General features: G+C 40.2%; 2 protein-coding genes across 2 annotated transcripts in view; both read left to right on the top strand.

Annotated features, from left to right (window-relative positions):
- etfb (electron transfer flavoprotein subunit beta) overlaps positions 1 to 23,702 on the top strand; it is a 458,646-nt gene that overhangs the window by 77,526 nt on the left and 357,418 nt on the right. The window lies entirely within an intron of this gene.
- The window catches only part of nek10 (NIMA-related kinase 10), a 48,057-nt gene that overhangs the window by 5,766 nt on the left and 18,589 nt on the right, over positions 1 to 23,702 (top strand). Inside the window, exons 4-23 of the mRNA XM_087287999.1 lie at positions 332 to 435; positions 515 to 613; positions 7,437 to 7,521; positions 8,571 to 8,612; positions 8,695 to 8,773; positions 8,875 to 8,942; positions 10,788 to 10,867; positions 10,949 to 11,035; positions 13,595 to 13,819; positions 14,113 to 14,252; positions 15,897 to 15,958; positions 16,054 to 16,128; positions 16,877 to 16,941; positions 17,394 to 17,496; positions 17,584 to 17,712; positions 17,793 to 17,930; positions 19,658 to 19,703; positions 21,084 to 21,205; positions 22,243 to 22,345; positions 23,543 to 23,618. Coding sequence (XP_087144125.1) covers positions 332 to 435; positions 515 to 613; positions 7,437 to 7,521; positions 8,571 to 8,612; positions 8,695 to 8,773; positions 8,875 to 8,942; positions 10,788 to 10,867; positions 10,949 to 11,035; positions 13,595 to 13,819; positions 14,113 to 14,252; positions 15,897 to 15,958; positions 16,054 to 16,128; positions 16,877 to 16,941; positions 17,394 to 17,496; positions 17,584 to 17,712; positions 17,793 to 17,930; positions 19,658 to 19,703; positions 21,084 to 21,205; positions 22,243 to 22,345; positions 23,543 to 23,618 — 1,928 coding nt within the window. The remainder of the gene's footprint in view (positions 1 to 331; positions 436 to 514; positions 614 to 7,436; positions 7,522 to 8,570; positions 8,613 to 8,694; positions 8,774 to 8,874; positions 8,943 to 10,787; positions 10,868 to 10,948; positions 11,036 to 13,594; positions 13,820 to 14,112; positions 14,253 to 15,896; positions 15,959 to 16,053; positions 16,129 to 16,876; positions 16,942 to 17,393; positions 17,497 to 17,583; positions 17,713 to 17,792; positions 17,931 to 19,657; positions 19,704 to 21,083; positions 21,206 to 22,242; positions 22,346 to 23,542; positions 23,619 to 23,702) is intronic.

The raw sequence follows: 23,702 nt of genomic DNA, 5'->3' as shown, positions 1-23,702 counted from the left end.
ATCTAAAAATTAAGAGTTTTTCCTTAGCAAGTAAAATTGTCTGTCATTGGGTGAATGAAATAATTTTTTCCATTTGAAATGTAGATATTTGGACTAGAAACAAGTTTTTTTTGCATAAATCATAAACATTACATAAAATTGCAGTAATTAAATAGAATTCTGCAGCTCCTGGTTAGCTATAATTCAGACTTAACATATCTTTGCGATGTGACTACTGCACATATTGCCATTTTGAAGCTGAAACAATATACTGTATTGTGCAGCCCTAAAATAGTACATTTTAATTTTGGATTTGTACGTTTAATTTGTATTCACCTCTTCCCAACTTTAGGCTTCATCTCTGAGTCAATCAAAAGGACACAAGTCTCAAACTTCCACAAATGTTCCTGAGCACCGGAAAAATGCCACTGAAGCGTCTGAGCTGGAAAACTTTAGGTGCTTAGTCGCTCATGTTATCTGTTCATTTTGCTCTTGTTCCATTTCCTTGTCTAACTAGTGTTTGTTTTGATAACAGCGTGACATACAGAAAGCAGAGATATTTCAATGACCAGCCACATCACAGATTATTCCTGGACATCTTCACTGCCTTGATCAATAACAGGCTTGGTTGTAGGTCTGTATTTATGTGTATATGTGTTATGCTAATAATTAGGGCTGTGTGGTATTGAAGAAAAAAAATGTAATGCTAAGTAATGTGATATTTGCTATATGCAATGCAATAATTGCCAGTTCATTTCGCTGTGGCGACCCCTGATGAATAAGGGGCTAAGTCATAGGAAAATAAATAAATGATACAATCATTTTAAGAAAAGATATTAATTATAGTTTCACATTATTTTTGGGAAAAGAAAACATCACTACAAATTCTGAAAATGGACAAAACAATTCAAATATTTTGACAAACAAAAACAAACAAATAGAAATAAATATCACCACCACTTTGTATAGTTTTATCAAGTCAAGTTAGTGCTTCACATACTGTATCATTCACATAAAAACTTTAACAGATTTTTGGAAAAGCAAACCAGCATGTGCACTCTGCTTTATTTCAAAGATGTGTGTTGACATGTAATTGGCACACAAATATACTCTGGTATTAAATCCATCATTTATTGCAGACTATTGCAATATGTACTGTATATTGCCATATGCACATATGCGATATTTTGATAATTTCGATATATTGCACAGGCCTAGTAATGATGTTTAGCAGCTGACATGGTTATGGATAACGTTCGAGGTTACTAAAGTAACCCTTCGTTCCCCGAGGAGGGGAACGGAAGCACTATAAGTGGATTTGATTTGTAAAATCCACGCATTGGGGAGGATTCGGATCAGAAGCCACTTGTCTGGAGAGTATTGAACGGGCCAATGAATGAAATTAAATGGCAGCGTAAGCTTGCGCAGGTGTGCGACATCTGCAATTATCTCAGCATATAAGCACACCTGAAGCCAGCAGACGCCATCCTTTTAAGCTGAAGAGACTTTCAAACAGCTAAGGGACAGTCATTATGGCGACGGAGTATAGTGCTTCCGTTCCCCTCCTCGGGGAACGAAGGGTTACTTTAGTAACCTCGAACGTTCCCCTTCGGGGGGAACTTCAGCACTATAAGTGGATTTGATTTGTAAAATCCACGCATTGGGAGCCCATTGAAAGCGCCATAATGACTGCACCTTACCAACACCCCCGATGAGGAGATAGTCAAGCAAGCGTGACGCACCCACATAATGGGGGGCGCGGTCCTCCAACGTGTCCCTGGCCCTAATTTATCCTACTTCAACAGAAGTTTTACGGATATAGATATATTTTTTGGGAAGTCGTGAGCATCTAGATAATTCTAGGAAATACGACAGTACGTTGGGAAGCGTGCAATCCCGATAGGGAGGACGCTGCGGAGGCCATCCGTTACCCAAGGGGGGGATAGATGGCAGAATTTACATATGGACTAGCCCTAAAAAGGGGGAGTACGCATAGCAAAGAGTGGTTAGCGGAGAGGGAAGACACGAGTCCGCCCAGGGGGGGGACTTAACCGTGGCGGAATAAGCATATGGGATCGCCTAGTGGGGATCACGCATAGCAGGCACCTATACCCAAAACGCGGGCTGACCAGCGGGCAGACCTACAACGTAGTGGGCCAGCAAGTGACTCCTCCGCTGAGTCAGTGCTGGGGGCCACGGAGGAATCTGCAGGGCTCACCTGACGGGGAACTTTACTGACAGATAAAAAAGGCGCACGTACCTCCGTGTTAGGGAGAATGGCGCAGCAAGCGTGTTTCAACACCCTACCGAGTTGTCTCCTCAATCACCAAAGGGTTACCTAATACCCTTGAGGAAACTGGCTCCACTCGCAGATTGTAAAACCTTGCAAATGTGTTGGGTGTCGCCCAGCCCGCAGCTCTACAGATGTCTGTTAGAGAGGCGCCGCGTGCACGCGCCCAAGAGGATGCAACGCTCCGAGTGGAGTGTGCACGAACTCCCGGGGGACACGGCTGACCTCGACTCGAATAAGCGAGTGAAATGGCATCCACAATCCAGTGGGATAATCTTTGTTTCAATACGGCACTTCCCTGCTGCCGACCGCCATAACAGACAAAGAGCTGCTCAGATGATCTAAAATTCTGAGTACGGTCCACATAAATGCGCAGAGCGCGAACTGGACAAAGTAAAGAAAGGGCTGGGTCTGCCTCCTCCGGGGGCAGCGCTTGCAGGTTCACTACCTGATCTCTAAAGGGGGTGGTAGGAACCTTGGGCACATAACCGGGGCGGGGTCTCAGGATGACGTGAGAGTAATCCGGCCCGAATTCCAGGCACGAGTCACTGACCGAAAATGCCTCCAGGTCCCCGACCCTCTTGATGGAGGCCAACGCAACCAGCAGAGCTGTCTTCAGGGACAGAAATCTTAGAGATACTGATTCGAGTGGCTCAAAGGGATCGGATCGCAGACTCGTGAGAACGAGGGCGAGATCCCAAGAGGGCATGAGAGGGGGGCGAGATGGATTAATTCGCCTAGCACCCCTAAGGAACTGGATGACCAGGTTATGCTTTCCCACGGTATGCTTTCCCACGTAAACCTTGAGAGTGGAGGGCGACAGCCTGCTGTCCAACTTCTCTTGAAGGAAAGATAGCACAACACTAATCTGGCAATTTCGGGGGTCTTCTCTGCGAGAGACGCACCATTCAGTGAATAGACTCCACTTCAGGGCGTAGGCGCGCCTCGTGGAGGGGGCTCTAGCCTGAGTGATGGTATTAACCACCGCAGTCGGTAGGTTACCTAAGTCTTCCTCGCGTCTAGGGACCACACGTGGAGGTTCCAAAGATCGGGGCGAGGGTGCCAGATGGTGCCCTGTCCCTGAGAGAGTAGGTCCTCTCTCAAAGGGATCCGCCAGGGGAGGGCCGTCGCGAGGAGTGAGAGCTCTGATATCCAGGTCCGGTTGGGCCAAAGGGGCGCAACTAGCAGAACCTGTTCCTCGTCCTCCCTGACCTTGCACAGAAACTGCGCGAGCAGGCTCACTGGGGGAAACGCATACTTGCGCATGCCCCGAGGCCAGCTGTGGGCCAGTGCATCCGTGCCGAGAGAGCCCTCGGTCAGGGAAAAAAACAACTGGCTGTGAGCGTTCTCGGGGGAAGCAAACAGATCGATCTGGGCCTCCCCGAATCGCGCCCATATCAGCTGAACAGACTCGGGGTGGAGTCTCCATTCTCCAGGGCGTAACAGCTGTCGTGAGAGCGCATCGGCTGCACGATTGAGCGTGCCTGGGACGTGAATGGCGCGCAGCGATTTCAGCCGCGGGTGACTCCAGAGGAGCAGACGGCGGGCGAGCTGAAACATGCGGCGAGAGCGCATACCCCCCATGCGGTTGATATACGCCGCCGCCGCCGTACTGTCCGTCCTGACCAGCACGTGTTGCCGCTCCAGCACCGGTAAAAAGCGGTGGAGAGCGAGGAACACTGCCAACAGCTCTAGGCGATTGATATGCCAATGCAGCTGGGCACCCTTCCAGAGGCCCGCAGCCGCATGCCCGCGACACACGGCCTCCCAACCCGTGTTGGAAGCGTCTGTTGAAACAACAACATGGCTGGACGCCTGTCCTAGAGGCACACCGGCCTGTAGGAACGAGGGGTCGTTCCAAGGGCTGAGGGCGCGGCGACACAGCGCAGTAACCGAGACCCGGTGTGTGCCCGCGTGCCATGCGCGTCTGGGGACCCGATCGTGAAGCCAGTGCTGAAGTGGTCTCATATGGAGCAACCCGAGCGGCGTGACGGCGGCTGCGGATGCCATATGCCCCAGGAGCCTCTGAAAGAACTTCAGTGGGACCACTAGTTTGCTGTCGAGCTCCCTCAGACAGTTCAGCAACAGGCGAGCGCGTTCCTCGGAGAGGTGCGCTACCATGGTGATCGAGTCCAGCTCCATCCCGAGAAAAGAAATCCTCTGCACGGGGGCGAGTTTGCTCTTTTCTCGGTTGACCTGAAGCCCCAGTAGGCGGAGATGCCGAAGCACCTTGTCCCTGTGCATAATCAATTGCTCCCGCGAGTGGGCTAAAATCAGCCAGTCGTCGAGATAATTGAGTATGCGAATGCCCGCGAGCCGAAGGGGCGCTAGGGCACCCTCCGCGAGTTTGGTGAAGACCCGCGGAGACAGAGAGAGCCCGAAGGGGAGGACCTTGTACTGCCACGCTCGACCCTCGAACGCAAACCGCAGAAATTGGCGGTGGCGTGGAAGAATGGAGACATGGAAATACGCGTCCTTCAGGTCTATGGCTGCAAACCAATCCCGAGGACGAACGCATTGGAGAATGTGCCTCTGCGTGAGCATTCTGAACGGCAGCCTGTGCAGACAGCGGTTCAAAACACGCAGATCTAGGATTGGCCGTGACCCACCGCTCTTTTTGGGTACGATGAAGTATGGGCTGTAAAACCCACTCTCCATCTCGGCTGGAGGAACCGGCTCGATTGCACCCTTCGCCAGGAGGGCAGCAATCTCCTCTCGCAAGACAGGGGCGGACAGGGGGCTGACCCTGGAGAAATACACGCCCGTAAACTTGGGGGGCCGTTTCGCGAACTGAATCGCGTAACCGAGTCTGATTGTGCGTATGAGCCACCGCGAGGGGCTGGCCCGCGCTAACCAGGCAGGCAGAGCCCTCGCTAATGGAGTCATCGCTACAATCGCTGACGTACCAGCGGTGGGGCAGCGCGGAGTGGGTGTGCTGATCCGGGAAGCACGAGGGTCCCGCGGAAGAGCTGGAGGAGAGCGATTCGCTCTGGCTCCGCACCCTGACTCCGGAGAGGGGGCTGGAGGGCTGAGGGAAGGGAGACCGTCCCCCCAGCGCTCGTGAGCCACTGGCGAAGCACGTAGAGTCAGCGAGCCGGAAGGCAGCGCGTCCCGGACTGGCAGAACTCGTGCAGTCACATCCGGGGAAGGGAAAAAGTGCTCTTTTACTGATGTTTTGGTGGCACTGAAAAGTACCGTTGTTATCGGGGCCCCGCCCTCCAGCGGGGAAAGAGCAAGTTTCCTCTTCTCCGGATGGCCTGTCTCAGGGACGCTTCGCGGTCCGTTTACCGGACTTAACGGCGCCCTGGGCAGGAGGGGCTGCCTGCTTTCGAGGTGAACGCCGCGCCCGCTTGGCCGGAGGCGCAGGCGGGGGCGGGGCAGCACTCGTTGGCGGGCGCCCTCGGCGAGGAACAGCGGAAGTGGATGGCTCGGCGGGCGGAGCGGGCTTACGGCCACGCCGATAGATGACATTGCCCATCGCATCCGACTGCTCTTTCACCGCCTTGAATTCCTGGGTGAATTCACCGACGGTGTCGCCGAACAGGCCAGCCTGGGATATGGGCGAGTCAAGAAAGCGAACTTTGTCAACGTCGCGCATATCGGCCAGGTTTAGCCAGAGGTGGCGTTCCTGAACCACAAGTGTGGACATCGTCCTCCCCAGCGCACACGCGGCGGACTTAGTAGTCCGAAGAGCATAGTCGGTCGCGGTGCGCAGCTCATGTAATAAGCTTGGGTTGGACCCGCCCTCGTGCAGCTCGGCCAGCGCCTGCGCTTGGTAGCGCTGGTAGGTGGCCATCGCGTGCAAAGCAGAAGCAGCCTGGCCCGCAGCCTTATAAGCTCTGGCTCCGAGGGAGGCAGACAACCTACAGGCTTTGGACGGGAGGCGGGGCAAACCCCGCCACGTAGAGGCGCCGCGCGGACAAAGATTGACCGCGATAGCGCGCTCCACTGACGGGATCGCCTCATACCCCCTGGCAGCTCCGCCGTCAAGGGCGGTGAGGGCGGAGGCACACGCAGCACGGGCAGAGAAAGGTGCCCTCCAAGACTGCGTGAGCCTACTGTGCACTTCCGGGAAGAAGGGGACGAGAGGCTTCGAAGGCTTCGCCTTCTGGTCCTCTACGTAGCACCCATCTAGTCGGTCCGGCCGCGGAGCTGGGGGATAAACCATCTCCAACCCCACGGCCGAAGCAGCCCGGGAAAGCACGGCTAACATGTCCGCTTCAGGATCCGATTTGACAGCGCTCACCTGCCCGGAGGGGGCGAGCGGGTCCGGATCTTCGTCGGACAGTGAAAGCCCACCCTCCGATGCCGCGGAGGACATCTGATCTCCGGTGTCAGCGAGTGTGAGAGCTACCATCTGGTTAGACGGATCACTCTCACCACCCGAAGCTTGGATGGAGCGCCGTGAGGAGCGAGAGGTCCGCGAGCCCGTGGGCGGCGGATTATCTCCCGCTGAAACCCTCAGATCTGCCCGAGCGCCCGCTGCTTTTTTAGAACAGGAGGCAACTGGGGTGGCTCGCTCTCTTGCGAAAGTTAGCCGCGATCTTAGCTGTGCAACGGTCATGGCATCGCAATGACGACATGAACCGCCCGCGAGCACCGCATTAACATGCTGGACCCCCAAACATGCAATGCAGTGATCGTGTCCATCATCCGGAGCCAGGAAACCCCCGCATCCAGAAACGCACAGTCGGAGCGCCATCCTGAAAAGGACGTGCTGCACGACTGTGTTGCTCTTTTAGGAAAGTTGCAACTATACGCACCGCTCTGGAGGACCGGACCCAAAGAACCGCAGGCAAGGGAGTAACCCAGCTCGACCGTCTGCCACCGCGAAGACCCACTCTGGACCGGGAGACACACTCGTTCGCTCTGAAGTGCTGATCAGCAAGAGGAACCCTCATCGACTCACTCAGAAAGGATCTGAAGCGAAAAGGATGGCGTCTGCTGGCTTCAGGTGTGCTTATATGCTGAGATAATTGCAGATGTCGCACACCTGCGCAAGCTTACGCTGCCAATTAATTTCATTCATTGGCCCGTTCAATACTCTCCAGACAAGCGGCTTCTGATCCGAATCCTCCCCAATGCGTGGATTTTACAAATCAAATCCACTTATAGTGCTGAAGTTCCCCCCGAAGGGGAACTCTAAACTAATCTTATTTATTTTCAGCGACTGGCTGGAAAATTCCTCTTCAGATAATGTTTTAAGAGTTCTGAACTGCCTGAGATTGCTGATCAGGGATCCTCTTCACCAGGTCAGATCCAGAGTTGATGATTAATATCTGAGAATCATTGCAAAATGTTGGAACAAATCAAGTGTAAATTATTTAGTTTTTAAGTAAATGAAAACAATAAATAAATGGGTTTTCTTGTCATTGCAATACTCTATAACAAAGACAGACCAAGGGATTGCATGAAAGTACAAACATTGTAAATGTTTTGTATATAAAATATGCAAAATGTTGTAGATACAATATTATACATATAATTGTACATTGATTAGGTTATAGATTAATAGTTTGGTTAATTAAGCAAGTCATAGGTCAAGGAAATACTTTTAAAATGTTAACATCACTTGAAAAATATTTAAAAATTATTAAAATCTCCAATAGGAAAAATAATTATTATAATACAAATAATAATGATATTATTATTATTATTATTATTATTATTATTATTATTATTACCTATTAGAGATAAATAAATAAACAAATAAATTAATTAATAATAGATAAATACATTACTAATAGTATAATAATAATAATAATAATAACAACAACAATAACAATAAACCTATTAATAATATTAATAATAATAATAATTATTATTATTATTATTATTATTATTATTATTATTATTATTATTATTATTATTATTATTATACCTATTAGAGATAAAAAGATAAATTAATTAAATAGTAATAGATAAATCTAATTGTATAATAATAATAATAATAATAATAATAATAATAATAATATACCTATTAGAGGATTGTAATTTTCAAATAATATTTACAATTATATATTTATTAACATTTTTATTTTTATTTATTAATTAATTTTATTATTATTATTATTATTATTATTATTATCATTATTATTATTATTATTTTATCAATCTAAGCTGACATGAACAAACAATGAATGCGTCAATTTTATGGAATATGTATCTTAATAAACAAAGATGTTAGCATTATTTTGCCAAAGATTAATAAACAATGTGAAAACTGTTATTTATTGTTGACGAATAAGAGCTAATTGGATCTTAATGCAAAGCATCACTTACATTGCTGTTCCTCCAACAGAAAGCCTTCTTTGAGCTCCAAGGAGCCAGTCAACTCGTGAAGGTAAAGGATTTCACGGTCTTCAAATACTGTAGATGGACAGTCACATGTGGAAATTCACTGTGCTTTATCGAATGTTTTTCAGCACATGGAGTCGGTTGCATCTGTGTATCTCGAATGCGGAGAACAGACGCTGGAAATCGAGCAGCTGGTAGCAATGACATGTGAGAAAAGCAATATGTTATATAGCATGTACAGCATAGGAATGTGCACAATGAAGAATAATGTGGTGCTCTGCTTGTTCCCCACATCATTTGCTCTCCAGATATCTTTCAGAAGTTGTCTACTGTTGAGGAGCAAAGACAGTGGATTATTAATTGTGAAGCACATAAGGTATGTGTTGGAAAACGAAGATTATACACTACCTGACAAAAGTCTTGTCGTTAATCCCAGTTGTAAGAGCAACAAATAATAACGTGAATTCTAGTTGATCCTTTGGAGAAGTGACAGAAGTTTGATTTCTCTGATGAATCATCTGTTGAACTGCATCCCAATTATCACAAATACTGCAGAAGACCTACTGGAACCCGCATGCGCCTAAGATTCATAATTAAAGAATTAAAAAAATCAAGGCATGCTGTTTCGAGGGGTCTGAGGCTGTGTTAGATTCCATGTGCAGAAGTTTATTAAAGGGGTTAGGCAGAGACATAACGAATAAACAGGCAATAACAGAGAGTCCAATAACAAGAGTCCAATAACAAACACGGGCAAATCCAGACAACCTAGTGAGAGCGCAGGTAGAGGTTCAGTATAACAACAATCAGTCCAAAACAGAGCAAAATACACAGGGGCAAATCCAGAAGACGTGGTGAGAAGGCAGGCAAAAGGTCAAAGCAACAATAAGCAGTCCAAAACAGAGCAAGAGGGCAAAGACAGACAGCATACTTGATCAAGGCTATAGATATATACATAAGATGTCGCCTACCCTGTTGTTGTCTATTGGAAGGAATGCGTTAATAGAGCTGCCATTTTAGTACAGGGTAGCGCTCCTTTGAAATGACTGCGGGACCAAGCTGCAGTGGAGGACTGTGGCCATCCACAGCCAGAGATGTACACATATACACATATATCTATGATCTGGAGTTTTCCCTGTGGTCAGTATGCAATTTTTTTTTTAAATTACGAAACTTATAATTTTACATCACTTTTCTACATTGATGGATCAGTGATCGCACAGGCATTCCTGACAAAAGGCTTGTGTTTGTGTGTATGGAAATGCACCATCTACCCTCCCTGTTGAATTTGATCTAATCATGTCCTGAAACACACGTCCTCGCCTGCTTTCACTTCTCATACTGATGGAGGGAGCGGTTCATTTGTGAATGAATCCTCGTTAAGAACGGCTCGCTCATTTAGATGACAATAATACAAGTTTCTGGCACCGCAGCACCTCGTTGTCATATTTCTTTTGCATTGTTTGCTGATTTTATTCAACAAAACTAGCATAAGCTGAGTATTTAGTGTGAGTTGGTGCTCCTTTGCCGTATGGTGAATGCAGTAGGTGACTGTATTATCATCAATAACGCTACCTGTTTAGCACAAAAGTTCAGAACATTCAAAAACGTAAAAAAACTAAATCTTACCTTTGAAATGTTCTGCTTTTGTGCTTTGCTTTCTTTGTTTGCTCATTACTACACCCGTACACAGCGCTAAAGTCCAGCATCTTCAAGTAATAACACTGTCTTGACTAATGCGGTTGAATGACACTTGTCCTGGGAGCACTGTACCAATATGGCGGCGCTATTGACGCATGCTCAGGGTCCCTATGCGATATCTAGTGTATATATCTGTGGATCAAGGCAGGCAGGGTTATACACAGGCAGGTAGTCCTGAAAGTCTCTTGGAACAATGCTTGGTAATGCCGCTGACCTGGAAGCAGGGCCTGGGCTCTTGCTGAAATACAGCCAAACAGGAAGTGACTGCAGAGGGAATTTTCTCGTAAAATAAGCATAATCTAGAGGCCTTTTCCTTTCATATAAGCCACTTCTGATACCAAATGATCAACTAGAAATCAAGTTATTATTTGCTGTTCCTAAAGACTAAAGAATTTTGCCAGGTAGTGTATTTTCATTAACTTTATTTGAAATGATATCCTAAAATTGAGTTAATCAATAAAAATGAAGACAGAAAGTATAGATAAAAAATGGGATTTTTGCAGATTAAGCCATTTTCTTACAGACGCTCGTGAAGCTGCTCTCAACCCGGGACTGCAGTGTTGTATTAGGAGCTCTTCTGGCTCTAACCACACTTGCTGAAAGGTATGATAATGGCACAAGTAAAAATATATAAATACAGCAGTTACATAAGCATGATAGTGTTAATCTGAAATTCTCATTTAGTCAAGAATGCAAAGAGAAGATCGGCGAGCTTTCAGTTGTGGAGCATCTTCTAGATGTTTTGCAAGATTATGACATGTTATCGAAAAGGTATGCAGCTATATGTTTGATATCTTTTACAATTGGAACACAATAAGCTTTTTGTAATTGCATGGACATTTTTTTTATTTGATCAGTTGCGAATGTTGTTTATAAAATGTGTTATATAGTTTCTCGTGATCACAACTCTCACGAAGATAATGTCTTTTTTTGAGATAATAACAATGTTATTAGAAACGCATTAAGCTTGTGATGCTTAATTTTTCCAGATATTTTAGCTGTCATCAGTTTTTGTTTCGAGAAAATAAGTACAAAATTTAGATGTTGTAAGTTGACAATAACAAGAAAAAAAAAACGTATTATATTACTGTTCAGTGTAACAAAGGAGACACAGAGCACTTGCGAATCTAAATGCATATTTAATAGGAAGGTCCGTAAAGCAATGGTCAACACAGGGGCAAACAGATGTATACTAGGGATGGCTGATGTGAAACTCACGTTTTGACAGTGTTGAGAACCCGAAGCGCAAGTTTTTCGAAACACTGCACCGAAGCATGATCTGAAACACCCAAATCACATGACTAAAGTGTTTCGAAACACGTGGTCATGTGACTTAAGCGATTCAAAGCATCGATCAGTTTAGAAGCGTTCAAGCGAAATTCCCATCTCATATGGCCTAGTGGACTGTGCGTGTGCATGCTGGTTCTGTGCTTCAAATGACTTTTGAGTTCGAATCCCGACTTGTACAAATACTCCAAAATTATAGTTTATGTACTTTAATCATGTTTCTGTTTTATGGTGTAGTCTTAATAGGGTACAGTTGCTGATACGCCATCAGTTTAGCATCATTTTTGTAACACTAAAACAATAATTAATGTTTTTACAGTTCTGTGATGGTTGGGTTCAGGTGGACGTTAATAAAAACACAATAAATGGGAAATTTAATGAATAATATAAATAATTCTTGTTAACTTCTGGCCACAACTGTGTCTGATCTTGTTTTATGACCAAAACAAGACAAATTTATTCACAACGTGTTTATTCGGATGTCAGACCAATGTTGAAGCAAAATAATACAAGAACAAAGCATTACCAACTGGTAATTTCAGCATTTCAAAACAGCTGTATCAGCCTGGATTTGAACCCACTATCCCAGCATGGTAATCGTAAGTTTACTGTTCTTTGCTGAAGCTGTTTCAGTGCAATACATTAAAATGACCACTAGGTGTCACTGTAGAGTGGGGTTTCGAAACGTTTCAAAGCTTCGATACATTTGCTTTGCCTGTTTCTGGGTTTCATGAAGCCTCACTTTGCCCACCGCTAATGTATACAGGCAATCCAGAGTTGTAGTCAGAAACACAGGCAGATGACCAAAAGACAGGCAGCAGACAAGGATGAACAATTTTACAATGCAAGGGTAAAAAAACACAGGAAAACAAACCAGGAGAACTGCTTTGGAATGTTCGCAGGATAAACAAGACTCAACACTTCAATGAATGAAAGTGAGGTGTATTTATAATCCTTGTAATCAGTGTAGATGAGCAGCGGCTGTGTCTGTGTGCGAGCGTACGGATTATTGTCCGCTGTTACCAGCGCTGATGAGCGCAGGGGTTTCTGGGAGTTGGAGTTCGCTCAGCGGTAGTCTCCCATATAGGAAACCCCACTAGCAATTGGCACAAACAACAGGAAGTGATCGCCTGCGGAGACAACTCCACTGTTAATCACAACATTCAGAAGTTTGTGGTTGTGTGGGATTTATTTTTTTTTTAAATAGTATTTTTATTGAACAGTACAATAAATAATAGCAGTAATAGCATTATGTTTCTTTTAAATATCGATAACTATCATTAAATATCGATTTTATAAGGACACCTCCTTATAAAATGAATGCTTTAGTTTAATCTATTTCTCAGTGTATATAGACAACATATTTCAGTGCATTAAAATAAAGCAGTTTTTAAACAATTTTATATCATTAAAATAAGAGTTTGATCACCGAACATCTTCAGGTAAAGATTAGGTAAAGTTTTGCAAAAAAAAAAAATTATTGCAAACTACTGTCAACTAAAGGGTAGCACTGGTGGCACAGTGGGTAGCGTTCGAGCCCTGGCTGGGTCAGTTGACATTTCAATGTGGAGTTTGCATGTGTCTATGGATGGGTGTGGAAGGCGATCCGCTGCGTAAAATTTGCTGGATAAGTTGGCGGTTCATTCCATTGTGGCGACCCCAGATTAATTAAGGAACTAAGCCGAAAAGAAAATGAATGTATGAAAATGTCAACTAATTTGTACATTTTTTATGGTTCTATTTAATGTAATATTTTTGTCCTTAGTATATTAATTTAGGTGTACTTCTTTTTTCACCATGATCTTTAGTTATTTTGTTAAATTATTTCCAGTCTTTGTAAATACATTACATCTTAATATGTACAGTATATACAAACAACGTGGACACAAACAAACATTTTCTTGTATAGCAACCTATAGAAAATATTAATTTAAGGTGTTATGTTAATCGAACAGCTTAAGATAACATTGTAGTTTTGTATGGTGCACTGATACCTTTGAATGTCAATTCATTTTGATGTGAATTGTCCTCATTTATGCTTAGGCTGAGCGCGGAGCTGCTGAGGTTGCTTTGCTCGGTGCAGTGTGTGCGGGATCAGCTGCGTCAGTGTGATGGTGTGCCGGTTCTGCTCAGTCTCCTGCACTCAGAGCACATCAAGCTGCTGTGGAGCACTGTTTGGGTTCTCGTTCAGCTCTGTCAGGATCCCGACACCAGCGCTGAGGTCCGGGCCTGGGGCGGCGTGCAGCAACTACTGCGCATCTTACATGGGTGGGTCGTGCTAATTTTGATATTACATGTTCTTTTTCACTTTTAGCATCTTTTGCTGCATAATAGGGGTTTAGGGGCAGTTCTAGGGGCAGTGGAAGTCTATGGGGCAAAAAGTGCAGTGCGACCGCAGAGGTTTTAAAAAAACTATTTGCTACAATCTATTTTTTCCTACACACATATAAATATTATATTGCATCATTTTGATTAACATTTTAATAATATTTTAATGTTTAAAGAGCATTTTAGGTCCTTTAAATTGTACTTTAAATTTTGGCAAACTGCTTTTTTTCCAGAGAACGAGTGTATGTGTCCGATCGCTCCACCATTGATTCAATTTCCAGCGCCAATGCAGCAGGCAGAATCCACAGTCAGCAGGTGTCAGCGGTGGTGTGCGCTCATGAAACAGCGGAGAACACCATCAGTCTGCAGTCAGGTGAGGAGACTCAGAAAATGTAGGAATTATGAACCTAAAGCCTGTTTTACACTGCAAGTGTGAGCAGAGCGTGAGCAGCGCGTGTTTTTCGCCGTCCATGTTAACAGATTAGAGCTTTCATACTGCATGCAGAAGCAGCATGTCAGCACGAGAAGTAGTTTGGGCAATGGGTCTATTTTGGCCGCGTTGCTCACACTCAATTAAAGTGACAGTGCATTGATATGGACCAAAACACATTGAATGACAAAAAAAGTATTTAAAAAGACAATTAAAAAGTAGAGATTTTACCCTATAAATGCATCAATAAGATCCACAGATTTTTATATATTCAATCAAATGAACTTAAACGATTAAAATAAAATATTAAAATTAAAATTGATTAAAATTAAATATTTATTTGGACCCGAACTACAAAACCAAATTTAACACAATTAGTATTAGTTTTGCTTAAGTTGCACACTAGTTTGATCATGTTTAAATATCATTATAACTATATTGTAGAAATATTATTATAACTAGGCAGGCCTACATCATCCTGGTAATCAAAAACAAAATGAAATGATACTACAGGCGATTGTCTTCTGACCGAGTGCAGCTTGAATGGCAGTCTCGAGAAGCATACAGTTCTTTAGTATCTATATAATGTGTATAACAAAGACTTGCACATAGGAGGAAGTTGCCACAGGCCTTAGTGCAGATGTAAAGTTAAAAAAGGGTATTCACACACACACACACACACACACATATATTTCTGCCTGCCGGCTGGCAGGCAGACAGAAAAACCTCCGCATTTCCCGGAAACTTAGATGCACTCGGCAGATACTGTCAGAAAGCCGTGTGTATTATTCCTGTCACAAAATGCGGTGAAAATTCTACACGATGGTAAGTTTGATTTTGGTGCTAACATGTTTACACTTGGTGTAATATTTAGTTTGATACGAACTATTACACCAAGTGTAAGCATGTTCGATACGAACAAACTTTGCCATCTGAATAAACAAACAAAGACCACTGGTCGCTTACTTACCAAATCTGTAGAGATAGGACAATCAACACCAACTGGAGCCGCGTCTCTATTAAGAGGAGACGAGCAGCAAATCCAGATCGCACCATTTCCAGATAAGAAAAGCTCTCAGGTAAACAATGTTCCTTTGACACGTATTGTTGTCGAGCGTCGCATGCACTGTCATCCACACGTGAGTCCAATGTCTAGTCTACATGCTGGAATACACGCTAAGATCTCATGGCTGTGAAGCAGCTTTAAAAAATAGTTTCAAACCAAAAGTAAGAATTTGCTTGAAAAACGGAAAAACAACCAATTTTCACTTTTTAGTGAAATATACGTGTCCCAATAGTGTTTTTAGCAGCGTGGGTCATATATACAACTGTCAACAGCTCAAAACATGTGTTTGGGTGTTTTGTGACCCTTTAAGCTTAGAAATTCTTATTACTTGTAGAACATCTCAAGTATTTGTGGGATAAAATATAACTTAAGCATTTTTGTGAGATAAACAAATGTGACACAGATATATTCGAAATACGTTACTTTTTTCTACATAAGGATCCATTCAGTTTTGTTTTACTAGAATAGCGTAATATAATAAAGTCAAAATTAATAAAAGCAACTCCTTTTCCTGTTCCCAGCATGCTGTGCAGCGATAACTGAGCTTGTATTGGATGATACGACAGCGCATAATGTGGTGCAGGTATTCCATCAGATGCTTCCCTCAGTTTTTTTTTTAATTAAAGACATTTATTCATCTTATATTTTCATAGTCCTTGGGCTTTAATTCTGTTTTAGGAGAACGGTGTGTATATTATTGCCAAATTGATTTTGCCACAGAATGGTAAAGAACCTCAAGCAAAATCTCTACAGGTATGGCATGAATAATTTGAGTTATACTTATTTATGAAATGTATTTATTTCTAACTATTGGTGCAACATAGGCTCATTCTGAAAACTTAACCCTATATACATTTCTGGAGATTGCGAATTATGTAGCCAGAGGAACCTTTAAAGTTTCGTCTTTAAAACTAACACTACGGGGCGGTATGATGGCGTTTCTTTTCGTGCTAACAGCTGACCGCTTGCCTTCGTACAGATGGCTTTCCCGGTGTTACCAGTTTGTCCAGTAGCTTGCAGCATACGTTGGCGGACTTGAGATGCAGAAAAGAGCTGACCGCGATGACGGAGTTTGATCAGTCGGTCAGTCAGTCAGTCAATTGACAGCGGCCTCTGGTGGATTTGCCTAAGAACAGCAGGCGCGAATGGCACAACAGAAATCTGAGATCTGAAAAACTGTACACAGCGGCTTCTGGTGGATTTGTGAAAGCAAAAACTGCAAAAGAAAAAACCTACCTCCTTGGCCATATATGGCGCTCTCCAGAAATGTATATAGTGGTACGTTTTCAGAATGAGCCTGGGTTGGAATTATTATGAAAGAAGGAATACTGATGCTAAAATATTTGTGTTTATATAAAGTATTTTTTTATAATGTACAGTATGGATTGCAATGGTAGATGATAGTTTTTCATGGAATTAATTAACTGTAATATCTTAATTATCAGTTTATTTCCTGTCATTATGTGTAAAAGATATTAATGTTGCTCCTTATTTTTTAAAGTGTTATGCTTTCAGAGCACTGCGATTCCTCTTTAGTATGGAACGCAACAGACATCACTTTAAAAGGTATTTCATTAATTTTTTTGTACTTATATAGAAATAAATGACATTTTATTTATTATTCAAATTTTTTAATTATGCAAATGGTTTGCTTGTTCATTTTTTATTATTATATTTTGTAATATTAATTTAATTTACATTTACATTTAGTCATTTATTATTTCTACAAATAATATCTGCATGAAATATGTGGTTTGTTTTATTTGTACATTTATTTTTTAGAAACTATTTTTATATATTATTTCTATATTTAATTGAAATATTTTTACTTTTTTGTTTCTTTAATTTTATTTAAAGATAATATATGAATTTTATTTCTTTTTTAAGATTTCTTTTTTTTACTTTTTTTCTGCATGATATAGTTGTTGTTTTTTTTATTTTTTTATTCATCGATATCGTTACTTTTATGAAACCATTTTTGAACATTTATTTGTTCTAAATGGTTTGTTTTTTTCTAGGCTGTTTTCTCCAGATTTGTTTGAGATGTTTATCGATGTCGGTCACTACGTTCGAGACATTACTGCATATGAACCGCTGCAGCAGAAAATCATGCTTTTATCTGTAAGATCCTGAAGTTATTACACTCATAAAATACACTGGAATATTTTCTCTCTTGCATGTTTACATTATGACTGTGTTTATCTGCAGCCAGAAGAGTTGGATATTCTTAGGGAAAGCATCGAGACAGTAAACCAGAACCGTCCTCCTATAAGAGTGGTCAATGGTTATGCGGTTTTGGAGCATCTAGGCAGCGGAGCTTTTGGCAGCGTCTTTAAGGTCAAGATGACCTGTGCTGGTTATTGTTGGTTAATATTTAAATCAAGCCATTCACGGTTGTTTTTTGCGCCCACTCATAGGTTCGTAAGCAGAACGGACAGAACATTCTGGCACTTAAAGAGGTCAACTTTCACAATCCGGCCTTTGGCAAAGATAAGCGATCCAGAGACAGCAGTGTTGAGAAGATTGTGTCTGAAATGACCATCATTAAAGAACAGGTTAATCTCATTCATAAACAGCTCCAACATTTCATTCCACTTCATTTAGGTCAGACGTCCACCTAGTGCTCTATTTTAACGATCTAAGCACAGAGTCTAAAGCTCATGGTGCAATTGCACCAAGATTCTGTCTGAGTCCACTTTTGCTATTTTAAGGTCGGGAAAAACATCTGTTCACAAGGCGCATGGTCTAAAAAGGTTTATCTTTATTCTCTTTTGGCATAACCTGCATTAAACTGTAGGGATGGTATACAGTTTAACCCAAGGAGTTGGATTTCTACCTTCAAAACCAATCAGAGTTTCATCTCCCGTTCACTTCAAGAGTCAGTTGTGTCGCACCATGGCACATTTGCTATTTTCATGTCAGATTTTGTAAGTGTAAAAACTTAACACTTCAATAGTGAGAAACAGTTAATGACCATCTAAAGATTAAGCCTCCTCCATTCTGCCTTTTCAGGAAATAGTGGTTGACGCACATCAAATCCATTCATTCATTAATTTTCTTTTCAGCTTAGTCCCTTTATTAATCAGGGGTCACCACAGAGGAATGAATCGCAAACTTATGCATTTGCATATGTTTTACGCAGCGGATGCCTTTCCAGCTGCAACCCATCACTGGAAAACACCCATACACTCTCATTCATTCACATACACTACGGCAAATTTAGCTTATGCAGTTCACCTATGGTGCATGTGTTTGGACTTGTGGGGGAAACCAGAGCACCTGGAGGAAACCCACGACAACATGGGGAGCACATGCAAACTCCAGACAGAAATGCCAACTGACCCAGCCGGGACTCAAACCAGCGACCTTCTTGTTTTGAGGCGACAGCGCTACCCACTGAGCTACCTTGTCGCCCTCATCACATCTATTACAAAATGTAATAATTTTACTTGTTAAGCGCAACGATTTGTTTCAAAACTATTTCTGAATTCAGTTCTAATTTCCAGTAAGTAAATAAATGAACAATAATGATGAAGTGTGGTCAAAGTTATAGCCAAACTCACTTCCTATACCTCTATATGCATACGTCTCTAAAAACATAATCGGGTGGACAAATCAAACAAAAAATTATAAAAACAAATATAAAAATAAATATGCATATAAATTTGTCATGAATAAACTGGCTAGAACAGAACTAGATGGAAGTATTTTTTTAAATCTTGAGTGAAATGTTGTTCCTAAAATTAATGAAATTGTTAAATATGTAATTTTATGAAAAATAATCCCCAAGGATTTCTGTCATTTTGTCAGGTTAGCCTGAACAAGCGCAAGGAATATCTGGTGCATTAGTACCTGTAATTTAGAGTTTAAACTGTACCTGTCCATTCTCTCGTTGTGTCTATATGTAAAAATGCTGTAATTGCTTTAAATTGAATATGGATGTGTAAAACGGAATGAGATTTGGTACTTTACTCTTGCCTTTCTGTCTCGAAGCTTCTCATAAATAGAAGATGAGTAAGTTTAATCATGTACGTGCGGTGGCTTACTAATTTGCCTTTTATAAATTGGCTAAATTTAATTTGTTAATTTTTATTTTTTCCCCTTTATGTTAAATTGTTGCGTGTTTCCCTGGCCCTAGATAGGGGAGGCACGTAACAATTGGGGGCTCGTCCAGGATTTAAAGGGACTTGCCAATAGCCTTTCAAAAGATCTAGCTTGGTGACAAACCTTGAACCTCCATCTCTGTCCACACAATCTTCAAAAAATATGTCTTTTTTTTCAGATGTCTCATCCGAACATTGTAAAATACTTCAAAACATTTTTAGAAGGTAAATACTATTTTGATTGTTTTTTTTTCATACACATACATACTCATACTGTTGCATGTACAGTGAAGTTCAATGATTGTCAGAATGTTTAATGTTGAAGTCAGAATTATTAGCCCCCCTGGTTTATTAGAACCCCCCCTTCCCCCCAGGTTAGTTTTTCCCCCAATTTCTGTTTAAGGGAGAGTAGCTCTTTTCATCACATTTCTAAACATAATAGTTTTAATAACTCATTTCTAATAACTTATTTATTTTATTTGTCATGATGACAGTTAATAATATTTGACTAGATAAAGGGGCTAATAATATTAAAGGGGCTAATAATATTGACCTTAAAAAAATTTAATACTGCTTTTATTCTAGCCGAAATAAAACAAATAAGACTTTCTCCAGAAGAAATAAATATTATCAGACATACTTTGAAAATTTCCTTGCTCTGTTAAACATCATTTGGGAAATATAAAAAAATAATTAATAATAATATCAACTGTATATAATTAACAGTAATGTAGGACAAAGACAGAAGGAGTTGTCACATTTAATTCAATTCAAATAATCTTTTTTTGTTTAGAGCTATTACAATGTGGATTGTGTCAAAGCAGCTTCACATAGAAGATTGTAGTGAATTGAAACAGTGTTTAAGTTCAGTTCAGTTTTGTTAAGTTCAGTTTAGTTCAATGTGGTTTAATTTTCACTGCTGAGAGTCCAAACATTGAAGAGTAATCCATCAATGCGCAGCTCTCAAAGCCTCTAACCATGCAAGCCAGTGGTGACAGCAGTGAGGAAAAAACTTCACGTTTCAAAACAATAAAAGTAGAATGCTTCCCATTTAACTGTACCTTTTTTAGGAAAAAATTTGAATCATAAATTTTTACCACGATAAAAAAAAAATTTGCGAGTTTATACTAAAAATCTTATCAGGCAAATTTAAAACAAGAAACATTTGATGTCAAATTAAAAGACTCACAATGCAGCCCCACATACTATTTAATCTTTTTTTATGGTTTTAATATTTTAAAATAGAAAGCATTTTCTTTTGATCACTTATTCTTTTATAAATTCCAGCAACTAAATATCAGAACAAGCATGTTGTATAAATATTTTTGTTACACTGAATGACAATTGTTCATATTTTATCTTTTATTTTCACAAGTTCTTCATAAGATTAAAGTACATATTTTATTTTAGCATTTATTTAGCTTTTTCTGTTCAGTATCAATTTAGTAAATCATATGTAACGCATACACCAAAAAGGGAAGTTTAGTTTTATGTCCATGCTCACATAAAAAAAAAACATAGTTTTATTGTGACATCTGATTTTGGACCCTGGTGGATAATTTAGTGTGTTTTAGTATTTTCACATCTTTTATATCCTCTTCTCAGGTGATAAACTCTACATTGTAATGGAGCTCATTGAAGGAGCTCCTCTGGCTGAGCATTTCAGCTCTCTGAAAGAGAAAAAGCAGACGTTCACCGAGGAGAGAGTCTGGAACATCTTCATACAGGTGACAAACCTTTACAGTCTTTGTGACAATCACACACTGTTAGACTTTACTGCAATTTTACGGTTAATTACTGCAAAAACTCCTATTCTTTACAGTTCACTGCTGGAATATGCACTGCATTGTTGGCAATTTTAAAACTTTTACAGTAACTAACTGCAAATGTGCGGTATTCTACTGTAATAAAAGTAATCAAGTACTGCTACTGTAGTTGAAAACAAAAATGTAAGCAGTTAATGAAAAAATTATTATTTATCTTGTATCACAAAATGTATGTAAAATAGATTTAGTAATGAAAATTGCATTTGTAAACCATTTAAAATTGATACAATGTTAAATAATAATGATAAATAATTATAATAATAAATAAAATAATTAATAATAAATTAATATTAATAATGAATAAATATTAATTGATATTATTAATAATATTGATAATAATAATAAAAATACTTATTTTATTAATGATTAATAATAATAGCAATGCATAATAATTAATAAAAGAATAATATATATAAATATAATAATATTATTAATAATAAATATTTTATTAATAATTAATAATAATATATATATAATAAAATAATTATGCAAAATAAATATAAATAAATAAATTATTAATAAAAAAATAATAGTAACAATAAATAATAAAATAAATAAAAAATACTGTTGTACATGATGTCATCACTTGTTTGGAATTTATTAAATTTATTAATAAATACTAAAATTAAAGGTTTTGTACAGCCGGTGTAAAATGTAAATAAATTACAGTAAAAGTACTGTAAAAAAGTCATACAATTAAATGAAAATTGCATTTTAAAAAGAAGTTGCGGTAAAGCTATTTTACTGTAAAATGAAATGCAGTGGGACCCTGCTACTGTAAAACACATTTACAGGTAAGTTAAGGTTTTTGGCAACAGTGCTGCCAGTAAGTTATGGCAAACATACAATTAAATGTCTAGCAGGGCAGCACTCACACAGAACAAGCAAAATATCACATCAAAATCAATAAAATAAAGTAAACTGACATCCCTCCACAGATCTGTTTGGCTTTGAGATACTTGCACAAGGAGAAGCGGATCATCCACAGAGATCTCACACCCAATAATATCATGCTCGGAGAGAGAGATAAAGTCACCATTAGTAAGCTGATTTCATCTTTTACCTGTCCATTCATGCACATTTTAAGTCAGAATTATTATGTCTAGAAACTTGTTGAAGAAATCTGCTCTCCGTTAAACAGAAATAGGTCAAAAAAATAAACGGGGGTGAATAATTCTGACTTCAACTGTATACAGTGAAGATCAAAATAAGAGATTTACTAATTTCCGGGGTCTCTAATTTACTTGTTTTTGATACAAGATATTGAAATCATATACAAGAAAATATAAGAAAATTGCATATGTTAATTATGCCTGATTAATTAATGTTTACTTACACTAATACATTTGTTCATGGATTACATACATGACCTAACAATGAACAAAATTATTCAGCAATACTAAATCTGTTATGTAAGCTAAACATATATCAGTGTTATTTAATGCATAAGTTAACACATTAGTTAATGCATTAGTTAATGCATCAGTTAACACATTAGTTAATGCATTTTTTAACACATTAGTTAATGCATCAGTTAACACATTAGTTAATGCATCAGTTAACACATTAGTTAATACATCAGTTAACATATTAGTTAATGCATCAGTTAACACATTAGTTAATGCATCAGTTAACACATTAGTTAATGGATTACTTAACACATCAGTTAATGCATTAGTTAACATACTAGTTATTGCATCAGTTAACACATTAGTTAATGCATTAGTTAACACATTAGTTTATGCATCAGCTAAAACATTAGTTAATGCATCAGTTAACACATTAGTTAATGCACCAGTTAACACATTAGTTAATGCATCGGTTAACACATTAGTTAATGCATCGGTTAACACATTAGTTAATGCACCAGTTAACACATTAGTTAATGCATCGGTTAACACATTAGTTAATGCATCAGTTAACACATTAGTTAATGCATCAGTTAACACATTAGTTAATGCATTGGTTAACCTGAACAAATGTTAGTAACACATTAGATAATGTTGAAGTAGTTTACACTTTACAGTAAGGTTCGTAATTTCCTTAACTGATGCTTTGTCAATGGTAAATCATGTAAGTGAAGAGTTAACAAACATAAATAAATGCTGACGTTTCCACTGTAACACTGTTTGTACACTAATATACTTTTATTGTAAAGCGTTACCATTGTTTATTGTGTATTGTATGCGATTTTGCTTCACAACGCATAAATAATTCCATTTTCACTGATTTTTCCAGCTGACTTTGGTCTTGCTAAACAGAAACAGGAGAACAGTAAGCTGACATCAGTGGTGGGGACGATACTATACTGCTGGTTTGTACTGAAGTCTGTTATTTACAGTTCTCAAACACCCTCCGTGTGCAGATAACATGTGTTGGGGTTTGTGTGTGTTTTCTA

This window comes from Danio rerio, chromosome 16 (assembly GCF_052040795.2).
Source record: "Danio rerio strain M-AB ecotype USA chromosome 16, GRCz13ab, whole genome shotgun sequence".
Lineage (NCBI taxonomy): Eukaryota > Metazoa > Chordata > Actinopteri > Cypriniformes > Danionidae > Danio > Danio rerio.
Note: the sequence above shows the minus strand (reverse complement) of the source record. Positions and strands in the feature narration are given on the sequence as shown.